This window comes from Microcaecilia unicolor, chromosome 7 (assembly GCF_901765095.1).
Source record: "Microcaecilia unicolor chromosome 7, aMicUni1.1, whole genome shotgun sequence".
In the NCBI taxonomy this organism is placed as follows: Eukaryota; Metazoa; Chordata; class Amphibia; order Gymnophiona; family Siphonopidae; genus Microcaecilia; species Microcaecilia unicolor.
Window position 1 is genome coordinate 26269734 of NC_044037.1, and position 17451 is coordinate 26287184.

The 17451-nt window shown below is 41.5% G+C and overlaps 1 protein-coding gene across 2 annotated transcripts in view; it reads left to right on the forward strand.

Annotated features, from left to right (window-relative positions):
* Positions 1-17451, forward strand: part of THOC2 (THO complex 2) — a 272468-nt gene that overhangs the window by 245594 nt on the left and 9423 nt on the right. For both annotated transcript variants that reach the window (XM_030209899.1, XM_030209900.1), the window contains exons 35-37: positions 10081-10147; positions 10233-10384; positions 10968-11044. In XM_030209899.1, the coding sequence (XP_030065759.1) occupies positions 10081-10147; positions 10233-10384; positions 10968-11044 (296 nt within the window). The remainder of the gene's footprint in view (positions 1-10080; positions 10148-10232; positions 10385-10967; positions 11045-17451) is intronic.

Here is a 17451-nt window from a genome sequence, read left to right on the forward strand (position 1 = left end):
ACACAAAAGAATCTTGTTTAGAAGGAATGGATCCAAAGAAGCTTAGCGGGAATTAGGTAGGAAAGCTAGTGCTGGGTAGACTTCTACGGTCTGTGCCCTGATTGAGGCTGAATAGCTCTGGATGGGCTGGAGGGATGCTTTTCTGGGGCTTTTGACAACAGCATCAAAACTTTTAGATCAAGGCCAGTGTTGGGCAGACTTTTACAGTCAATGCCTTAAAAATGGCAAAGATAAATCAAGATCAGGTATACAGTGCAATCCGCTTAAGTGCAAGGATCTGGGACCAAAGAAATGCATGCAGTTAACCAGAGTGTGCACTTAACTGTTGTGACCCAAAGAAGCTTGACATCTGATGAACATATGTACAGTACTGTTATTATACGTACAGTATTCAGTCTCCGTTAACTGACATTAGGCTTACTTGAAGTAATCAGTTATAGTCCTCTGTACACTATTGGGTTTGTGAGTTCCATAGACTACATCTGCCAGACGGTAAAAACTGTCATAGCACTGACATCCAGTGGCCTCTAGATAGGCCCGCACGGTGTTGAGACTCTCCAGCGCTCTTGCAAAAGTGACAGGAGGAGGTTGTTGAATTTTGTCAGCATGTACCTCGCTGCTCATTTCGTCATCTGTTCCATCATCAGCCATTGTTGCCTGTGTGTAGGCACATATCTCGACATCAGTGCTGTCTTCAGCTGTTTGTAGATCGTAATCAACAGCTACGTAGCGATGGAACTCCTCTTCAGTAACACCAGCTGGGATGTCAATAACCTGTTCATCTGACGCGTTTGCAACAGCTGCATCTGTTTCGTCCCTCTCCACATCCTTAACAAAGCTTGCCCGCTTGTAGCAGTTCACAATGGTTGCCTGTGTAACATGATTCCAGGCTTCTTTCTGCATAAGTAGGGAATCCAACAGTGATAGATTACGAGCCGTTTCAACAGCACATTTATCCTTGTCTGGTCATCCATAACGCTCATCAGACGACGTAGCACAAGAGCCCGATAATGTTGTTTTGAAATTGGCTATTATGCCCTGACACATAGGTTGGATCAGAGAGGTAGTGTTTGGTGGCAGGAAGACCACCTTGACGTTAGACAGCCTGACATCATCCCTGTGTGCAGCACAATTATCACAAAGCGGCAAAATGTGACGTTTTTGTGCCTGCATTCTAGTGTCTATCTTCTTTAGCCACTGCTTCCAAATTTCCCTAGTCATCCATGAATTTGCGTTAGCCTTGAATAACACAGGAAGTTGCTTAACTTTCTTGATGTAACGGGGCTGTTTGCTCTTCCCAGTGATGAGTGGTTCCAACTTCTCACTCCCATCCATATTGCAGCAAAAGAGGATCGTCAGTCGGTCCTTCGATGTTTTACCTCCAGTAGTTTCGGCATGTTTGAATGCAAGTGTTCCATCAGGAATCGCTTGCAAGTAGAAACCGTTTTCGTCAGCACTGAAAATGTCACGAGGTGCAAACTCCTTCAAGATGGTAGGAAGAACTGAAACAACCCAATTTTCAGCACCAAAGTCATCAGCGTCTTGTTTCTCACCATGCTGTTTGTTGAATTTTATGCTATTCCTCTCCTTCCATCTTTCCAACCATCCAACAGTGGCTTTGAATTCAGTTAGTCCAAGACTTTCAGCTAGCTGGTTAGCTTTCTCCATAAGCAGTGGACCACTGACAGGAAACTGTCTGCTCCTGACTTGAGAAAACCACCGAAGAAGAGCATCTTCTACCTCCTCAGCTTTTCCCTCCCATTTTCATTTCCATTGTGGATTTGTATTGTTTTGCCAGTCTTCCAGAAGCTGATCTTTCTGCTTCAAGACATGTGAAATTTGACTGGGATTGACACCATATTCTGTAGCAATAGACGCTTGACTTTGTTTTCTAATTTTTTAAGAACTTCTATTTGTTCAACCAGTGTTGAAGTCTTACAGTTCCGCCGCGACGACGATGATGACCCCGGTGTATGCTCAAACAACATTCTTTTGCTTATTCTGCCTGTGGCAGTTAGAGGCAGTAAATTTGAAATCTCGTTGGTTGTCACGCACCAATCGACTTCCATATTCCATGCGTGCTTATGTGCAGTCTTTCCTGCAGAGGAGCGGTCTTGAACCATGCAAATAAGCGAATCTTGCACTTATCAGTGGTGTGCCAAACTGAAGTTTGTCCCCATAGAAATTGATGGTGCCAAAAATGGTACCGAAGTATGGCATGCAGTTAAACAGAGCATGCGCTTATCCGACGTGCACTTAAATGGAGTGCACTGTATATATGATGTATTGCACCTTACCATATGTAATGCATTTATCTTGTTGGGCAGACTGGATGGACTGTACAGATCTTAGCTGCTGCATCTACTATATTACTATGTAAAATTGTTGTTGCATTCTGGTAAGTACCTCCCCCCTCCCAAAAAAAAAACCCCTCTAAAAACTAACTACCCTCTTCCCCACAATGCACCCCCTCAACTCCCCTCTCCTCGCCCCTCCACAATCCACTGTTAGCAGGAAAACTCCCATTTCCCTCTCCACTCTCAGGAAGCAACCTCCCATGAGTTGATACATTCTCCCATCCAACAAACCCAAAACACCCACCCTTACAAATACCCCGTTAAACACAACATTAGTCCTACAAATCTCCTTTCTGAACCCTGCAAAACAACATAGTCACACATTCTAGCCCCAACCCCCCAACCCTCCTGCACCACCGACCCCCCCCCCCCCCCAACACACATACACAGCTGTACAATCAAACACTTAGCACACAAAAGAGGAGGCAATGCAGTGCTTGCAACTCTTTCAGTGTGTCCCAGCAAAAGAAACAGTATCCTTATAACCCTGGCCAGTCTGCATAGAGTCCTCATTCTGCCCAGTCAGTACCAAGGCCTCCAGATCACTTGGTCCCTGTATTAGTATCCTTCACTGGTCCCAGCGAAATCCAGCAAGCCGCTGGAAGACATCCAATCCAGGATACTGCTGTCTGTCGTCTCAGAACATGTGATGCCCTCTTGCTTTAAAGTTTCCAAGCCTTATCCACTGTAGCAATTTTCTTGTGTACTCTATTCACAGTTATGACAGGGCCAAAGGGGAAGGTTCAGCGGTATCTCCACTGGGCTCTAGACATAGCCTGCATTGCATTGCGGAAGGATCAACGCTTCTGGAGTGTGCTATAGGCCAGGTCCTGATATATCTCTATTTTATATCCTTTCCAATGAACTCTACACACAAGTTTCTCTTTATCCAAAAAGCTCTTGGGACAATCTATGATGTCCCTATTATGCTCTGCCATCCAGGGCCCCAGAGATCGGTGTGCCTTCTCAATAGGCAGGTCAGACGTGCTATGCGGATCAGTATCTGCACTCCTCACCATACTGTGGTAAATCGCTTAGGCTACTACTGCTGCATCCCAAAACTCTGGTCCCTCGGGCACACCACAAATACGCACATTATTACAGTGCATTTGGTTTTCCAAGTCTTCCAGCTTATTGACCAGCTCAGTATATTCTTTTTTGCAAATCCTCTACACTCTGACACATTCCCAATACCAAATCTTCACAACCATCAAGTCTGTTCTCCACTCCATCAATCCAAGCCGCCTTGTCAGACAGGTTACTCTTAAGCTCCTGTACCGCTTCTTTTATTTTCGTTTTCACTAAGGATATCTCAGTCTTCTTTCACTGACCCGGTGCAGTAAGTCAACCCATACCAGCTGAGTTAACCCCCGGTTTCAGTTCCAGATGCATTTCCATTACACTTGCAAGCATTCAAGCCTGGCCTGCTTGAATGCTTGCCTGCTTCCTCTCCCTGTGCTGCGCCACGTGGCCCACATTGCACCCTATTCTCTGCCACCCTAGCAGTAAGTTTACTATCCTCCAGTTTCTTCTTTACAGCCATCCTGATTCTCTGTTATCACACTTCATTCTCCGCTGCTATTGATGCAGACCGAGCCCTGTGAACTGCTTGGGGGGGGGGGGGGGGGGATTGCTTGAACGCACGATGGAGCACCCGACTTAGGCATCTCTGGTGACATCACTTCCTCACCCTGTCTCTGTGTTTTTTAGCATTAAATCTTAGCTGCCAAGTTCTTCAAGCTTCAGTTTTTTAGCATTAAATCTTAGCTGCCAAATTCTTTAAGCTTTACTAAATCTCCCCTCATGCTGTCCACACCATCAGAGGTGTCAACCTGATCAGAGATTTTGCTTTCGTCCAAAAAGGCAAACCTTACCAGACAGACCTTCTGCAATATTGTTCACAAAAATGTATGTCTGGGTTACCCAAAATTTCTCTTATAAGGGGATCCAAGGTACAAACAAATAAAAATGGAGATGAGAGGCAGCCCTGATGTGTACCTCTGTACTGCAAAGGATTCTGACAAGATACCATTTACCCAAATCAAAGCCCTTGGAGGGGAGTGCAAGGATCGTACCGTATCCAGAAAACACCCTCTATCCCATATTTACCAAGCGTTGCAAACAGAAAGTTCGAGGCTACCCAATAAAATGCCTTCTCTGTGTCAAAGCTGACAAGCAGAGAAGGCAACGTTCATTGTTCTACATATTCCAATGAAGCAAAAATTGTTTTTAAATTCTTTATTAGATTTTGGCCTCTCACAAATGCCACCAATGATGGCATCACTTGTGCCAAATGATTGGCCAAGATCTTAGTAAATAACTTGGTCTCCACATTTAAAAGGAAAATGGGGCGGTAAGAAGTAGTTGCACTGGGTCTTTCCTCAGCTTCATAAGTACCACAATCTGGGCTAATTGTAGTGAAATTAGCAATTCGCGTCTTGTCACAAACTGGATGAATAAAGATTGCAAGGTGGGAACGATCAAGGTTTGCCAAATTCAGCCCTTGTGCTTTAAAATGTGCACTTTGCTGAATGGCCAGTGACACTTCATTGTCGGTAATAGTTGCATTCAGCACTTGCTTAGAATTGTCTGAGATAACAGGGAGGGAAATTTCTCCAAATAGGTGTCACTGGTCAAGCCAGCCTCAGAGGGCTGAGCATAAAAGTTGGCAAAAAACTACAGCCACCTCTTAATCAGACTGTACCAGCACTCTTCTATCCATTCAATGCGAAGAAATGCAAAGTGATGCACTTAGGGAATAGAAACCCTCAGGACATGTATGTGTTAGGCGGGGAGAATCTGATAGGTACGGACGGGGAGAGGGATCTTGGGGTGATATTATCTGAGGATCTGAAGGCGACGAAACAGTGTGACAAGGCGGTGGCCGTAGCTAGAAGGTTGTTAGGCTGTATAGAGAGAGGTGTGACCAGCAGAAGAAAGGAGGTGTTGATGCCCCTGTATAAGTCGTTGGTGAGGCCCCACCTAGAGTATTGTGTTCAGTTTTGGAGTCCGTACCTTGCGAAGGATGTAAAAAGAATTGAAGTGGTGCAAAGAAAAGCTATGAAAATGGTAAGGGATTTGCGTTACAAGACGTATGAGGAGAGACTTGATGACCTGAACATGTATACTCTGGAAGAAAGGAGAAACAGGGGTGATATGATACAGACGTTCAAATATTTGAAAAGTAGTAATCCACAAACGAACCTTTTCCGGAGGTGCGAAGGCAGTAGAACGAGAGGACATGAAATGAGATTGAAGGGGGGCAGACTCAAGAAAAATGTCAGGAAGTATTTTTTCATGGAGAGAGTAGTGGATGCTTGGAATGCCCTCCCGCGGGAGGTGGTGGAAATGAAAACGGTAACAGAATTCAAACACGCGTGGGATAAACATAAAGGAATCCTATTCAGAAGGAATGGATCCTAAGGAGCTTAGCCGAGATTGGGTGGCAGAGCCAGCCGGTGGTGGGAGGTGAGGATAGTGCTGGGCAGACTTATACGGTCTGTGCCAGAGCCAGTGGTGGGAGGCGGGGCTGGTGGTTGGGAGGCGGGGATAGTGCTGGACAGACTTATACGGTCTGTGCCCTGAAGAGGACAGGTACAAATCAAAGTAGGGTATACACAAAAAGTAGCACATATGAGTTTGTCTTGTTGGGCAGACTGGATGGACCATGCAGGTCTTTTTCTGCCATCATTTACTATATGTATCTGTGTGTTCATTGCTAGCCCCTTAGATTGCTTAAGCACTTTAATAGCTTACCATGTTTATTGCCATGGAGATAAAATTGAAATTTGTAATATTGCAAAGATTTCACTGTTCTTGCATGAATAAGCTGCTTTAATATCTTTAACGTAATAACCCCATTTCTCCTCCCTTTCTTCTTACCCTGTCTTTCCTGAATAGATTTATAGATTACCACCCTAAATAAGAAATATACAGGAATATTCTAGATTCTGCAAAATCCTCAAATCGGTTCTATTCAAACAAACCCTCACAAAGAACGACTACGTCTCAAACAATTAATTATTACCTGAATTAGTTATTACTCTTTTTACCATTAACTTTCTCTTTGGTTCATGTACAATTTCTCATTCATAATAGATTTTCTAAATGCTAACATCCATAGTTAACCTAGTATGCTTATGATGCTGTATTGTAAAATTGGATTCTTACAACAAATTACTTTCTTATGCATTATTCGTTGTTATGTATTCTATACTGTTTATTGTAAGCCACATTGAACTCAAACTTGTTTGGGCTAATGTGGGATATGAATGTCACAAATAAATAAATAGCCCAGTATAACAATATTTCAGTCATGGTTCTCAGTGAACTACATGTCTGTGACAGCCACTAAATCCAAGTTAGTCTCTTCCATCACAGTATCTAAGTCCAGCACTTTATTTCCCATACTATAAGCATTAGTATGGCATCCTGGGCAGAAGCTGGTGTGGTCTTTTCCTGTGGATGTTTGCACAGCATCAATGTTGTTGCTGCATTCCTTTGTTAAATACTGCAGGGTTGATGTCTTAGCATGAGAGGATAGTACCTTTGGTAAAGCAGTAATGGAGAGAACCTTGTCTTCCTACCTTCCAGAGGGATAAGCTTTGGTATATCCCATTGGTTAGAACTGGTCTAGCCGTTCCTTGAGTCCTGTTAGACCAGTCCAGCATCCGGCCCATAAGAATAATGGCTGTAGGATATTGGTTGATGCGTGTCCTGCTCACCCTGCTGTCTGGGTACATATTTGCTTATTGACTGGTTTGATGATTATTGTATAGCTCCCAGTTTTCATTCCACGGCTATTTGATTCTTGTTTTTTGTTCTGCGATGTCAACTTATTTTGAGCTTTGGCATGAGCATACTGAAGTGTTCCAGGAGACTGCACTACTTCTTATAGCAGCGATGTCACCAGAATATTCAGATTTCTCTGCCTCCCATCTGTTGATACTGGGATGCAACCCATTGATCAGGACTGGTCTAGCAGAACTCAAGGAGAGGAGAATAAAGGGAAGAAAAATTTCCTCATTTTCCATGCATCAGTTTTAAAGAGGAATGCTGATGAGGGAGGGAAACTTGGCAAAAATTAGTTTACCAGCTCTGCAAAATATAGTGTTTGAAAAATCTTTTTGCTGTTGTGTTAAAACAGAACTGAGATTCTGCTTTTTATAATGTGAAGGCTTGTTGCTATCAGGCGCGTTCCCACCCACCAATTCCCCCTGAGATAATTCCCACCTAGTACAATTCCCCCCTGTAAAGTTGCCGCTTAAGGGGACTGTTCCCACCAAGAACTCCTACCCTCCCTGGCCTGTAGCTTCTTTATTGTATCAGGTCCCATAAATCCTGGTGGTGCTTTTTTTTTTCTCTTTAACGGCATCTGAAACAAGGAGGTTAGAGCAGCATACGGATGCACACAGAGGACGTGTAATAATGGAATAACTTTTCATAAGTAGAGTAGTAATTTGTTATAAATCATACTCTGTGTCATTTGGAGGGGCTGAATTAGGTTGAGACCTAGTTTGGGGTTGAACACGAACTGCATGTCTGGAAGGGGAAAGGGATGTGCAAAAGATAATGTTGTGGGGGAGGGGGGCTGGTGAGGGGGTACTGCCCCCCCTCCCCCAAACGATGTGAAAGAGAAAAGGGAGGGAGATTTTGTCCTAGTGTGTTTTGTATTTTTTGGGTTATGGGTGGGAATTGTCCACCCTGGTGTGGTGGGAATTGTCCAGATGGGAATTGGTGGGTGGGAACTGTCCAGGTGGGAACTGACCTAAACCGTTAATACTAAAACTGTGGTGCTATATCATTAAAGACTCCCAACCAATCAGTAAGATTTTATATAGTGAGGGCAGATTGATGATGATAAGCTCTGAAAAAGGAAAAAAAATCCATTTTAATGTTTTATTAATGTTATGATGTTAGCTTTGTTTTATATGGTGGTGGTTCTTGTTTTATTATTCTTTAGTGTTGATTGTATCATCTGTTCTTAATGATTTTATTTTGCTTTGAGCCTAAGGGAACAGCAGGTTATAAATTGGAAAAGTAAATGTAAGGCAATAATGTTTCCTGCATGCTGCAGAATTAAAAGTTGCAGGGAAGGTAAAAATTCAGCATTCTAACTTTTAAATAATGGGAAATAGCAGCAAGCGTGCAAAACATTGACTTCTCTGGCTGTTGACTCCATTATTTTCTCTCTCGCTCTCTCTCTTTTTTTTTTCTTTTTCTTTCCAAGGCATGAAAATATTACAGAAATGATTGTCTGTTGGGGGAAGGTGGGGGGTAGAAACTGTATTCATTTTTTACATGTATCACAGTGATCATAAAAACATAAACATTACCATACTGGGACAGACCAAAGGTCTGTCAAGCCCAGTATCCTGTTTCCAACAGTGGCCAATTCAGGTCCTTTTTTGAAGCTCTAATAAAGATAAGGTCACCGACATACAGTTTAGATTCATGGTAGTAGGTAGTTAAATAGGTGGAGCTTTAAAAATGTTAGAAAGTACTATTTCTGTGAAATGAAATGAAAGAAAATACAGTGAATTTACTGTATCTTGAATAATTAAACTGCTAACTTAATTATCTACAAACTGTTAGTCTTTTAAGAGTAGTAGTACTTACTTTTATGAGAAAAATATTGTTGCAGAGTCTCCCATGCAGAAGTCCATATCATAATGTAATGGATGCTGAATTGTTGCTATATAACGTTTGGGAATATTTCCTTTTAGGGGTCTAAGGAAATCACCCAAGAGAATCCTTTAGAGCAAGGGTTCTTAACCCAATCCTCGGGACATACCAAGCCAGTCAGGTTTTCAGGATATCCACAATGAATATGCAGGAGGTCATTTCATAATTCATCCCGCTTGTATTTACCTTCCATTAAAGGGATAAATGAGATTTAAGATATTAAACCAACTTCTGGCTGTTCATGCCCCCAAATTATGGAAATATATATATTCTTGTGTAAAATTTCATTTAGATTTTTCTTCTTTTTAAGAAAATCTAAAAAACATTATTTTTGGTAGGTTTGTTTCTCCTTGAAATCTCAATAGTTTGACTTGGTTTCTTGTATGTAAACTGCTTTAAACCTGGAGGTATTGTGCAGTATAGAAGTATAAAATGTATATATGTATTTATGTGTGAGAGAGATCTACATACATTGCCTCCATTGTATGCAAATTTATCTCATGCATATTCATTGTGGTATCCTGAAAACCTGACTGGCTAGGTGTGTCCTGAGGACTGGGTTGAGAACCCCTGCCTTAGAGCCAGCTCTGGACTCTGAATCATACACTTTGTGTTAGTGAACATAGCAAAGTGGGGACACATTGTGGAGAGGATCACTTCTGCATCTTTCTGTGTCCCACAAATTCCTAATGTTCATGAAGTTGGCATTACCAAGAGTTGATTTAAACATTCATCTGTATTAATAGTCTGTCAGTGTTTCAAGTGTCCAGTCACATTAATAAATGATGCTATTAACAGCCTAAGAGGTGGATTCACTGAGGCTTTTCTCTCATTCTGTTGGATTAGACAATGATGAGCTGGGCCATAAATACTAGAAATAAGGCTGTTAACCAACACCTTCATAATTTCCAGACTTCAGTTTTGAAATTTCTCATTTCTAAAAACCAGCCTCATAAAATTGAGTTTTCTTCTATGTAAGATGTGGTTACAGATCTCCATATACTGGTCACAATTTTTATTTGGTTATTTTCAACTTTAGGATCATTCAAACAATGACCGTGAGGTGAGCCAAGAAATAAAAAGACGTAAAGAAGAAAATGGAACAGGTAAGTAGGGTATATTTTTTTTTCTTGGATTTGTTGTCTGGTTCCAACCATTGCACAGAATTTCATGAGCTCAATATCGTTTCAGGTGGCTCTTCCAAACATAGTAAAAGTGAAAGTCCTTCTGATTCCCCTCGTTCAAATGAGAAAGAGAAAAACAAATCAAAATCTTCTAGCAAAGAAAAAAGTGATTCACTCAAACCTGACAAGATGGAGAAAAGTTCTTCTGGAAGCAAGAAGGTATGATACTACTACTACTACTTGACATTTCTAAAGCGCTACAAGGGTTACGCTTTACAATTTAACATAGAAGGACAGTCCCTGCTCAAGGAGCTTACAATCTAAAGGACAAATGTACAGTCAGTCAAATAGTGGCAGTCTAGATTTCCTGGAAGGTATAAAGTTTAGGTGCCAAAAGCTGTTACCCCAGTCTTGTACATCTTATTTTCTATAATGTATTTTCTGATGCCTTGGATGATGGCAGTCAGGTGACTTCAGAGCCTCTATGACTACATAATGTTTTCTCTGTGCCTTACATGTGTTGTTTTGTCTGTTGTCCCTATTATGGTACAGTATGCAGTGGGGCAGATAGATTTAACTGAATATAAGATGAGTATTATGCAAAGTCATTTTTCGCCATTTGCCAAATTTAATATATGTTAATGTGAAATGTTTTTCTAGTGGAACAGTTCACAGCACCACACGGATCTTGTGAAATTTATGAGCCACAGCATTTACTGGTATCAAAATGTTATGCCCTGGCAGCTTTACTGTGATGGAGATAATGTTATAGGCTAATTATCTGAATTGCATTTTTGCATAGGAATCTAGGCATGATAAGGAAAAGTCAGAAAAGAAAGAAAAACGTGACAGTTCTGGAGGAAAGGAAGAAAAGAAACAATATCCTTTTTGCATATTGTAATCACTGCTTTATATAGCGAGACAAGAAGCAGCAAGTGCATATATGTAATAAGGGGAGGGGATTTTGGATTTAGGTCATGCCTTTGTATCGGTTGTACAATACAATTTAGTAGACCTATAACTTTCAAGTGTGGGGATTTAACTCAAAATATACAGAATTACAAATATCCCAAACACTCCTTCATTTCAAGTATCCTTATCATAATGCCCCAATGCTTCACCATCATACAATTATCAAACGGGGATCTTCAGATTTTCAACTCTCTCCACCATCCGGGAACTTTGTCACCGTAATTATTAGTGGTGTTACTTGCAACTTCATTGATCAACCCGTATTTTAATATTTCATTACAAAAATTTTTTTCTTTCTTTTTCCCTTTTTTTCCCCCGTCTTTTTATACAAGAATTATCATTTAGCTTTACTAAAACTTAGCTTTGTAAATGTGATTCAGCAGCATTTTTCTTCCCAGATCAAACCTCCGCCGACATGGCCAGGTTTTGGTATCCTTCTTCAGGGAAGAGGCATGCTGAGAAGAAACAATAAAGTAATATTTATCTCAACTTTCCATCAGAGCATATCACTATCTTAAAACACTATGCATTGAGATTCTACCGTCACAGAATAAGTTGCTTCATACACAAATGAAAAGAAAAAATGGCTGCGGCGTCTTGAGCAGCCATTCCAATTTAAATGGAACACAGCTGATTATGAAACTCACAACCTGATAGGACTGCCAAAAGCTTACGCCTCCCAATCAGATTAACGACCACCAGTCCACCTCAGAATTCAATCCTTGTGGTTGTAACGCATGCAGCTGAAAAATCCACCTTTGCTCCTTATGATTTAATAAAGATTCAAAATTACCACCCTCCCAACCCAGCTGAATGTGGTCCATTGAATACACCATTGAATATCATCTGTAGTATGATGCATATCTACCCTATGTTGCACCATAGGAGCTGATAAAACTTTGTTTTTAATGCGGGACTTATGTTCAGTAAGCCTGATTTTAATTGGGCGACATGAACGCCCTACATACATCTTCTGGCACGGGCATACAGTATCGGTTGTAGCACAATCAGCATTTTCCTGTCCCCAGAGGGCTTCTAATCTAAGCTTGTACTTAAGCAAGAGAGAGTTCAGTGACGTGCCCAAGATCACAAGGAACCACAATGGAATTTGAACCAGTCTTCCTTTCTGCTTAGCTCACACTCTAATAAGATATTATTAGTGTGTGGGCTAAGAAGAAAGGAAGACTGAAGATATTCAGAGATGTACTGGTGAAGATGACGTTGATATTATAAAATCACCTGTTTTTATTTTACTGTAGAAATGCCCTTGGAATATCTTCTATCTAACTATAGTTTTCCATTGATAAGCAAAATGGAGTCAGGCACACAAGTGGGTGATGTCATCCGAAGCCACTGGGACACAATTGCTTTTCCAGTGTAAAGTTCTAAGCATGGACAGTCCTGTCTGCGTGTAGTGATCTCAGCAATTCCTCAAGTCTGTTTTTGGTTTTGGGGATTTTACAATTTTTTTCCTCAACCAAATGGATGCGAAACAAACATTTCCCATATATTTTGGATTTCAGTGCATCTTTTTGGTGTGTTAACCATAATTTTTCATTTGATAAAAATGATGTGTCATGGAAGTCAGGATTTCATTCATACCTGAAGTTGTGGCAGTAAAATTCAAAACTTTGACATACACACTAAGTGCCTCTTGTGCCTTGGTCCTGACCATAATCAGAATGACTATAAGCATTGTGTTTAGATGTCATCAAGAGCACGAAGATGGTGCCTAAACTGTCTTAAGGAATATTTAGAACCTCTAGGTGCAGTGGCTCTTAAGAGACCAGTCACCCAAAGGATTGAGATCTTTGAGATATCCAGGCTCACAGCAGTTTCCTCTGGAATGCTTGCAGATGCTTGAGAAGAGGCTGCTTGCATCAACTCCTGCTGAAGAGCTAATGAAGCTCAAAGACGTCAATACAAACTGCTACCAGCAAATAGAGGTGCTCAGACATTCTTCCTATACAGAAGCATCAATGCAGTACTAGTACCTGTTCCATGGAACTGCCATATAGCAAGAGATCTCTTTGCAGATTATTGTGCCACTGCACAATGTCCAACTACGCTGGTATTGCTCACTGTAGAAGATGAATCTTTATTACACATCTTTTCAGCTATCTAAGCATTCCTACTCTTCTCTTCAAAAGATGTTCACAGACTTTCTAAAGGGCTATATGAGGAATCTCAGATGTTCGGTCTTCAGTGCAATCAACATTCAGAGCATTAATGCCCTCATTCTCTTTCTCCATCTTCTCTGGACTCACTTCAGTCTGATGTTCAGGGCGTGTTAGATCCTTCCAATATCCAGCCACCTTTTTCCAAATGTCAAGAGGAGGAGTGCACAATAATTCCATCTGACCCTTCTCCACTACCACCAGGGAATAAGTCTCCATATGAGGACATTTCATAACAATAGTTTGCCTGTAAAGTGGCCAAGAAAATTCCTTTCTCTGTTCAGCAAGAAGTGGAACCCAGATCACATATATTTGGCCTTCTCAAATACATAGAGGCTACCGAGACAATAATTTATTTATTTGTTACATTTGTACCCCACATTTTCCCACCTATTTGCAGGCTCAGTGTGGCTTACATTGTACCGGACAGGCGATTGCAGACTCCGGTGTAAACAAATACTTATTGAAGTTGTGGTAAGATAACGCTCATGTGGTATAGCCACATAAGGGAATCGTACTTGGAAGGGTTGTTTTATGTCAATTACTTTTTTTTTTTTTTTTGCAGAGCAGGCATTTATGTTGGGTTGGTAGGGTATGACTTTTTAAACAGGTAATTTTTTAGTGTTCTCCGGAAGTGTAGATGGTCGTATGTAGTTTTCAAGGCTTTTGGTAGTGCGTTCCACAGTTGTGTGCTTACGTAGGAAAAACTGGATGCGTAAGTTGATTTGTATTTGAGTCCTTTGCAGCTTGGGTAGTGCAGGTTTAGGTACGTTCCTGATGATTCTAGTTTCTAGTTGGTAGGTTGATCAAGTCTGTCATGTATCCTGGGGCTTCACCGTAGATTATTTTGTGAACCATAGTGCATATTTTGAAAGCAATGCGTTCTTTGATTGGGAGCCAGTGTAATTTTTTGCGGAGGGGTTTTGCACTTTCAAATCGCGTTTTCCCGAAGATGAGCCTGGCTGCCGTGTTTTGAGCTGCCTGAAGTTTCTTTAAGGTTTGTTCTTTGCATCCTACATAAATTCCATTGCAGTAGTCTAAATGGCTTAGTACCATTGATTGTATTAGGTTGCAAAATGTTTCCCTTGGGAAGAATTGTTTCATGCGCTTGAAATTCCACATTTTCTTTGTTGTGGTTTTCGCTTCGCTCTCTAGTGTTAGGTTGCGGTCCAATGTGACTCCGAGGATTTTCAGGCTGTCTGAGATAATGGCTGTATTTGTGCATGCATGCTCAAACACCAGCAGTGGCAGAATCCACATTCCATTCAGCCCATTTCAAAACAGTTAGGAATAAAGTATAATGTCCAGCCATCTCCAGGCTATAATAAAGACCAGTTATCCAACTCATAGCAGTATTTATTTATTTGTAACTTTTGTTATACCACAGTTGATTCAAGATTCTTGGTATCACTGTGTTGTACAAAAGCAAAATGATTCATAATTGAGATGGGGATAGGCTAAGATGAACAGAATGGCGATGAGATTACATAAGGGGACTATGTAGTAGCAAAACAGTAATCTCCAGAACACTGTAACACAGTGTAACACAAGAGGAAGTAAGTAATCTGCAAAGATTATGACCACTTCTTACCTTACATTTTTGCTAAATTAGGGAAAGATTGTTGAAACAATCAGGTTTTTACCCCTTTCTTACATTTCAAGAAGAAACTTTCCATACATGTGTCTAGGGCAGGGGAGGGCAAACGTTATAGACAGAGTACATAAGTAATGCCACACTGGGAAAAGACCAAGGGTCCATTGAGCCCAGCATCCTGTCCACGACAGCAGCCAAATCCAGGCCAAGGGCACCTGGCAAGCTTCCCAAATGTACAAACATTCTATACGTGTTATTCCTGGAATTGTGGATTTTTCCCAAGTCCATTTAGTAGTGGTTTATGGACTTGTCCTTTAGGAAACAGTCTAACCCCTTTTTAAACTCTGTCAAGCTAACCGCCTTCACCACATTTTCTGTCAACGAATTCCAGAGTTTAATTATGCGTTGGGAGAAGAAAACTTTTCTTCGATTTGTTTTAAATTTACTACACTGTAGTTTCATTGCATGCCCCCTAGTCCTAGTATTTTTGGAAAGCGTGAATAGACGCTTCACATCCACCTGTTCCTATCCACTCATTATTTTATATACCTCTATCATGTCTCCCCTTAGCCGTCTCTTCTCCAAGCTGAAAAGCCCTAGCCTCCTTAATCTTTCTTCATAGGGAAGTCGTCCCCACTTTCATTTTAGTCGCCCTTCGCTGCACCTTTTCCAATTCTACTATATCTTTCTTGAGATGTGGCGACCAGAATTGAACACAGTACTCAAGGTGCGGTCGCACCATGGAGCGATACAACTGCATTATAACATCCTCAAACCTGTTTTCCATACCTTTCCTAATAATACCCAACATTCTGTTCGCTTTCCTAGCCGCAGCAGCACACTGAGCAGAAGGTTTCAGTGTATTATCGATGACGACACCCAGATCCCTTTCTTGGTCCGTAACTCCTAACGTGGAACCTTGCATGACGTGGCTATAATTCGGGTTCTTTTTTCCCACATGCATCACCTTGCACTTGCTCACATTAAACGTCATCTGTCATTTAGCCGCCCAATCTCGTAAGGTCCTCCTGTAATTTTTCACAATCCTGTCGCGAGTTAATGACTTTGAATAACTTTGTGTCATCAGCAAATTTAATTACCTCACTAGTTACTCCCATCTCTAAATTATTTATAAATATATTAAAAAGCAGCGGTCCTAGCACAGACCCCTGAGGAACCCCACTAACTACCCTTCTCCATTTTGAATACTGCCCATTTAACCCCACTCTCTGTTTCCTATCCTTCAACCAGTTTTTAATCCACAATAGGACATTTCCTCCTATCCCATGACCCTCCAATTTCCTCTGTAGCCTTTCATGAGGTACCTTGTCAAACGCCTTTTGAAAATCCAGATACACAATATCAACCGGCTCCCCTTTGTCCACATGTTTGTTTACTCCTTCAAAGAATTGAAGTAAATTGGTCAGGCAAGATTTCCCCACACAAAAGCCGTGCTGACTTGGTCTCAGTAATCCATGTCCTTGGATGTGCTCTGTAATTTTGTTTTTGGTAATAGCCTCTACCATTTTCACTGGCACCGACATCAGACTCACCGGTCTATAATTTCCCGGATCAACCCCTGGGACCTTTTTAAAAAATCGGCGTTACATAGTAACATAGTAGATGACGGCAGAAAAAGACCTGCATGGTCCATCCAGTCTGCCCAACAAGATAAACTCATATGTGCTACTTTTTGTGTATACCTTACCTTGATTTGTATCTGTCATTTTCAGGGCACAGACCGTATAAGTCTGCCCAGCACTATCCCCGCCTCCCAACCACCAGCCCTGCCTACCACCACCGGTTCTGTAACATAGTAGATGACGGCAGAAAAAGACCTGCACGGTCCATCTAGTCTGCCCAACAAGATAAATTCATATGTGCTACTTTTAGTGTATACCTTACCTTGATTTGTATCTGTCATTTTCAGGGCACAGACCGTATAAGTCTGCCCAGCACTATCCCTGCCTCCCAACTACCGGCTCTGGCACAGACCGTATAAGTCTGCCCAGCACTATCCCCGCCTCCCACCACCCAATCTCTGCTAAGCTTCTGAGGATCCATTCCCTCGGAACAAGATTCCTTTATGTTTATCCCATGCATGTTTGAATTCCGTTACCATTTTCCTCTCCACCACCTCCCGCGGGACAGCATTCCAAGCATCCACCACTCTCTCCGTGAAAAAATACTTCCTGACATTTTTCTTGAGTCTGACCCCCTTCAATCTCATATCATGCCCTCTAGTTACATTGGACACCCTCCAATCTTCCGGTACCAAACTCGATTTTAAGGATAAATTGCATATCACTAACAGTAGCTCCGCAAGCTCATTTTTCAGTTCTATCAGTACTCTAGGATGAATACCATCCAGTCCAGGAGATTTGCTACTCTTCAGCTTGCTGAACTGCCCCATTACGTCCTCCAGGTTTACCGTGAAGTCGGTAAGTTTCTCCGACTCGTCTGCTTGAAATACCATTTCCGACACCGGTATCCCACCCAAATCTTCCTTGGTGAAGACTGAAGCAAAGAATTCATTCAATCTC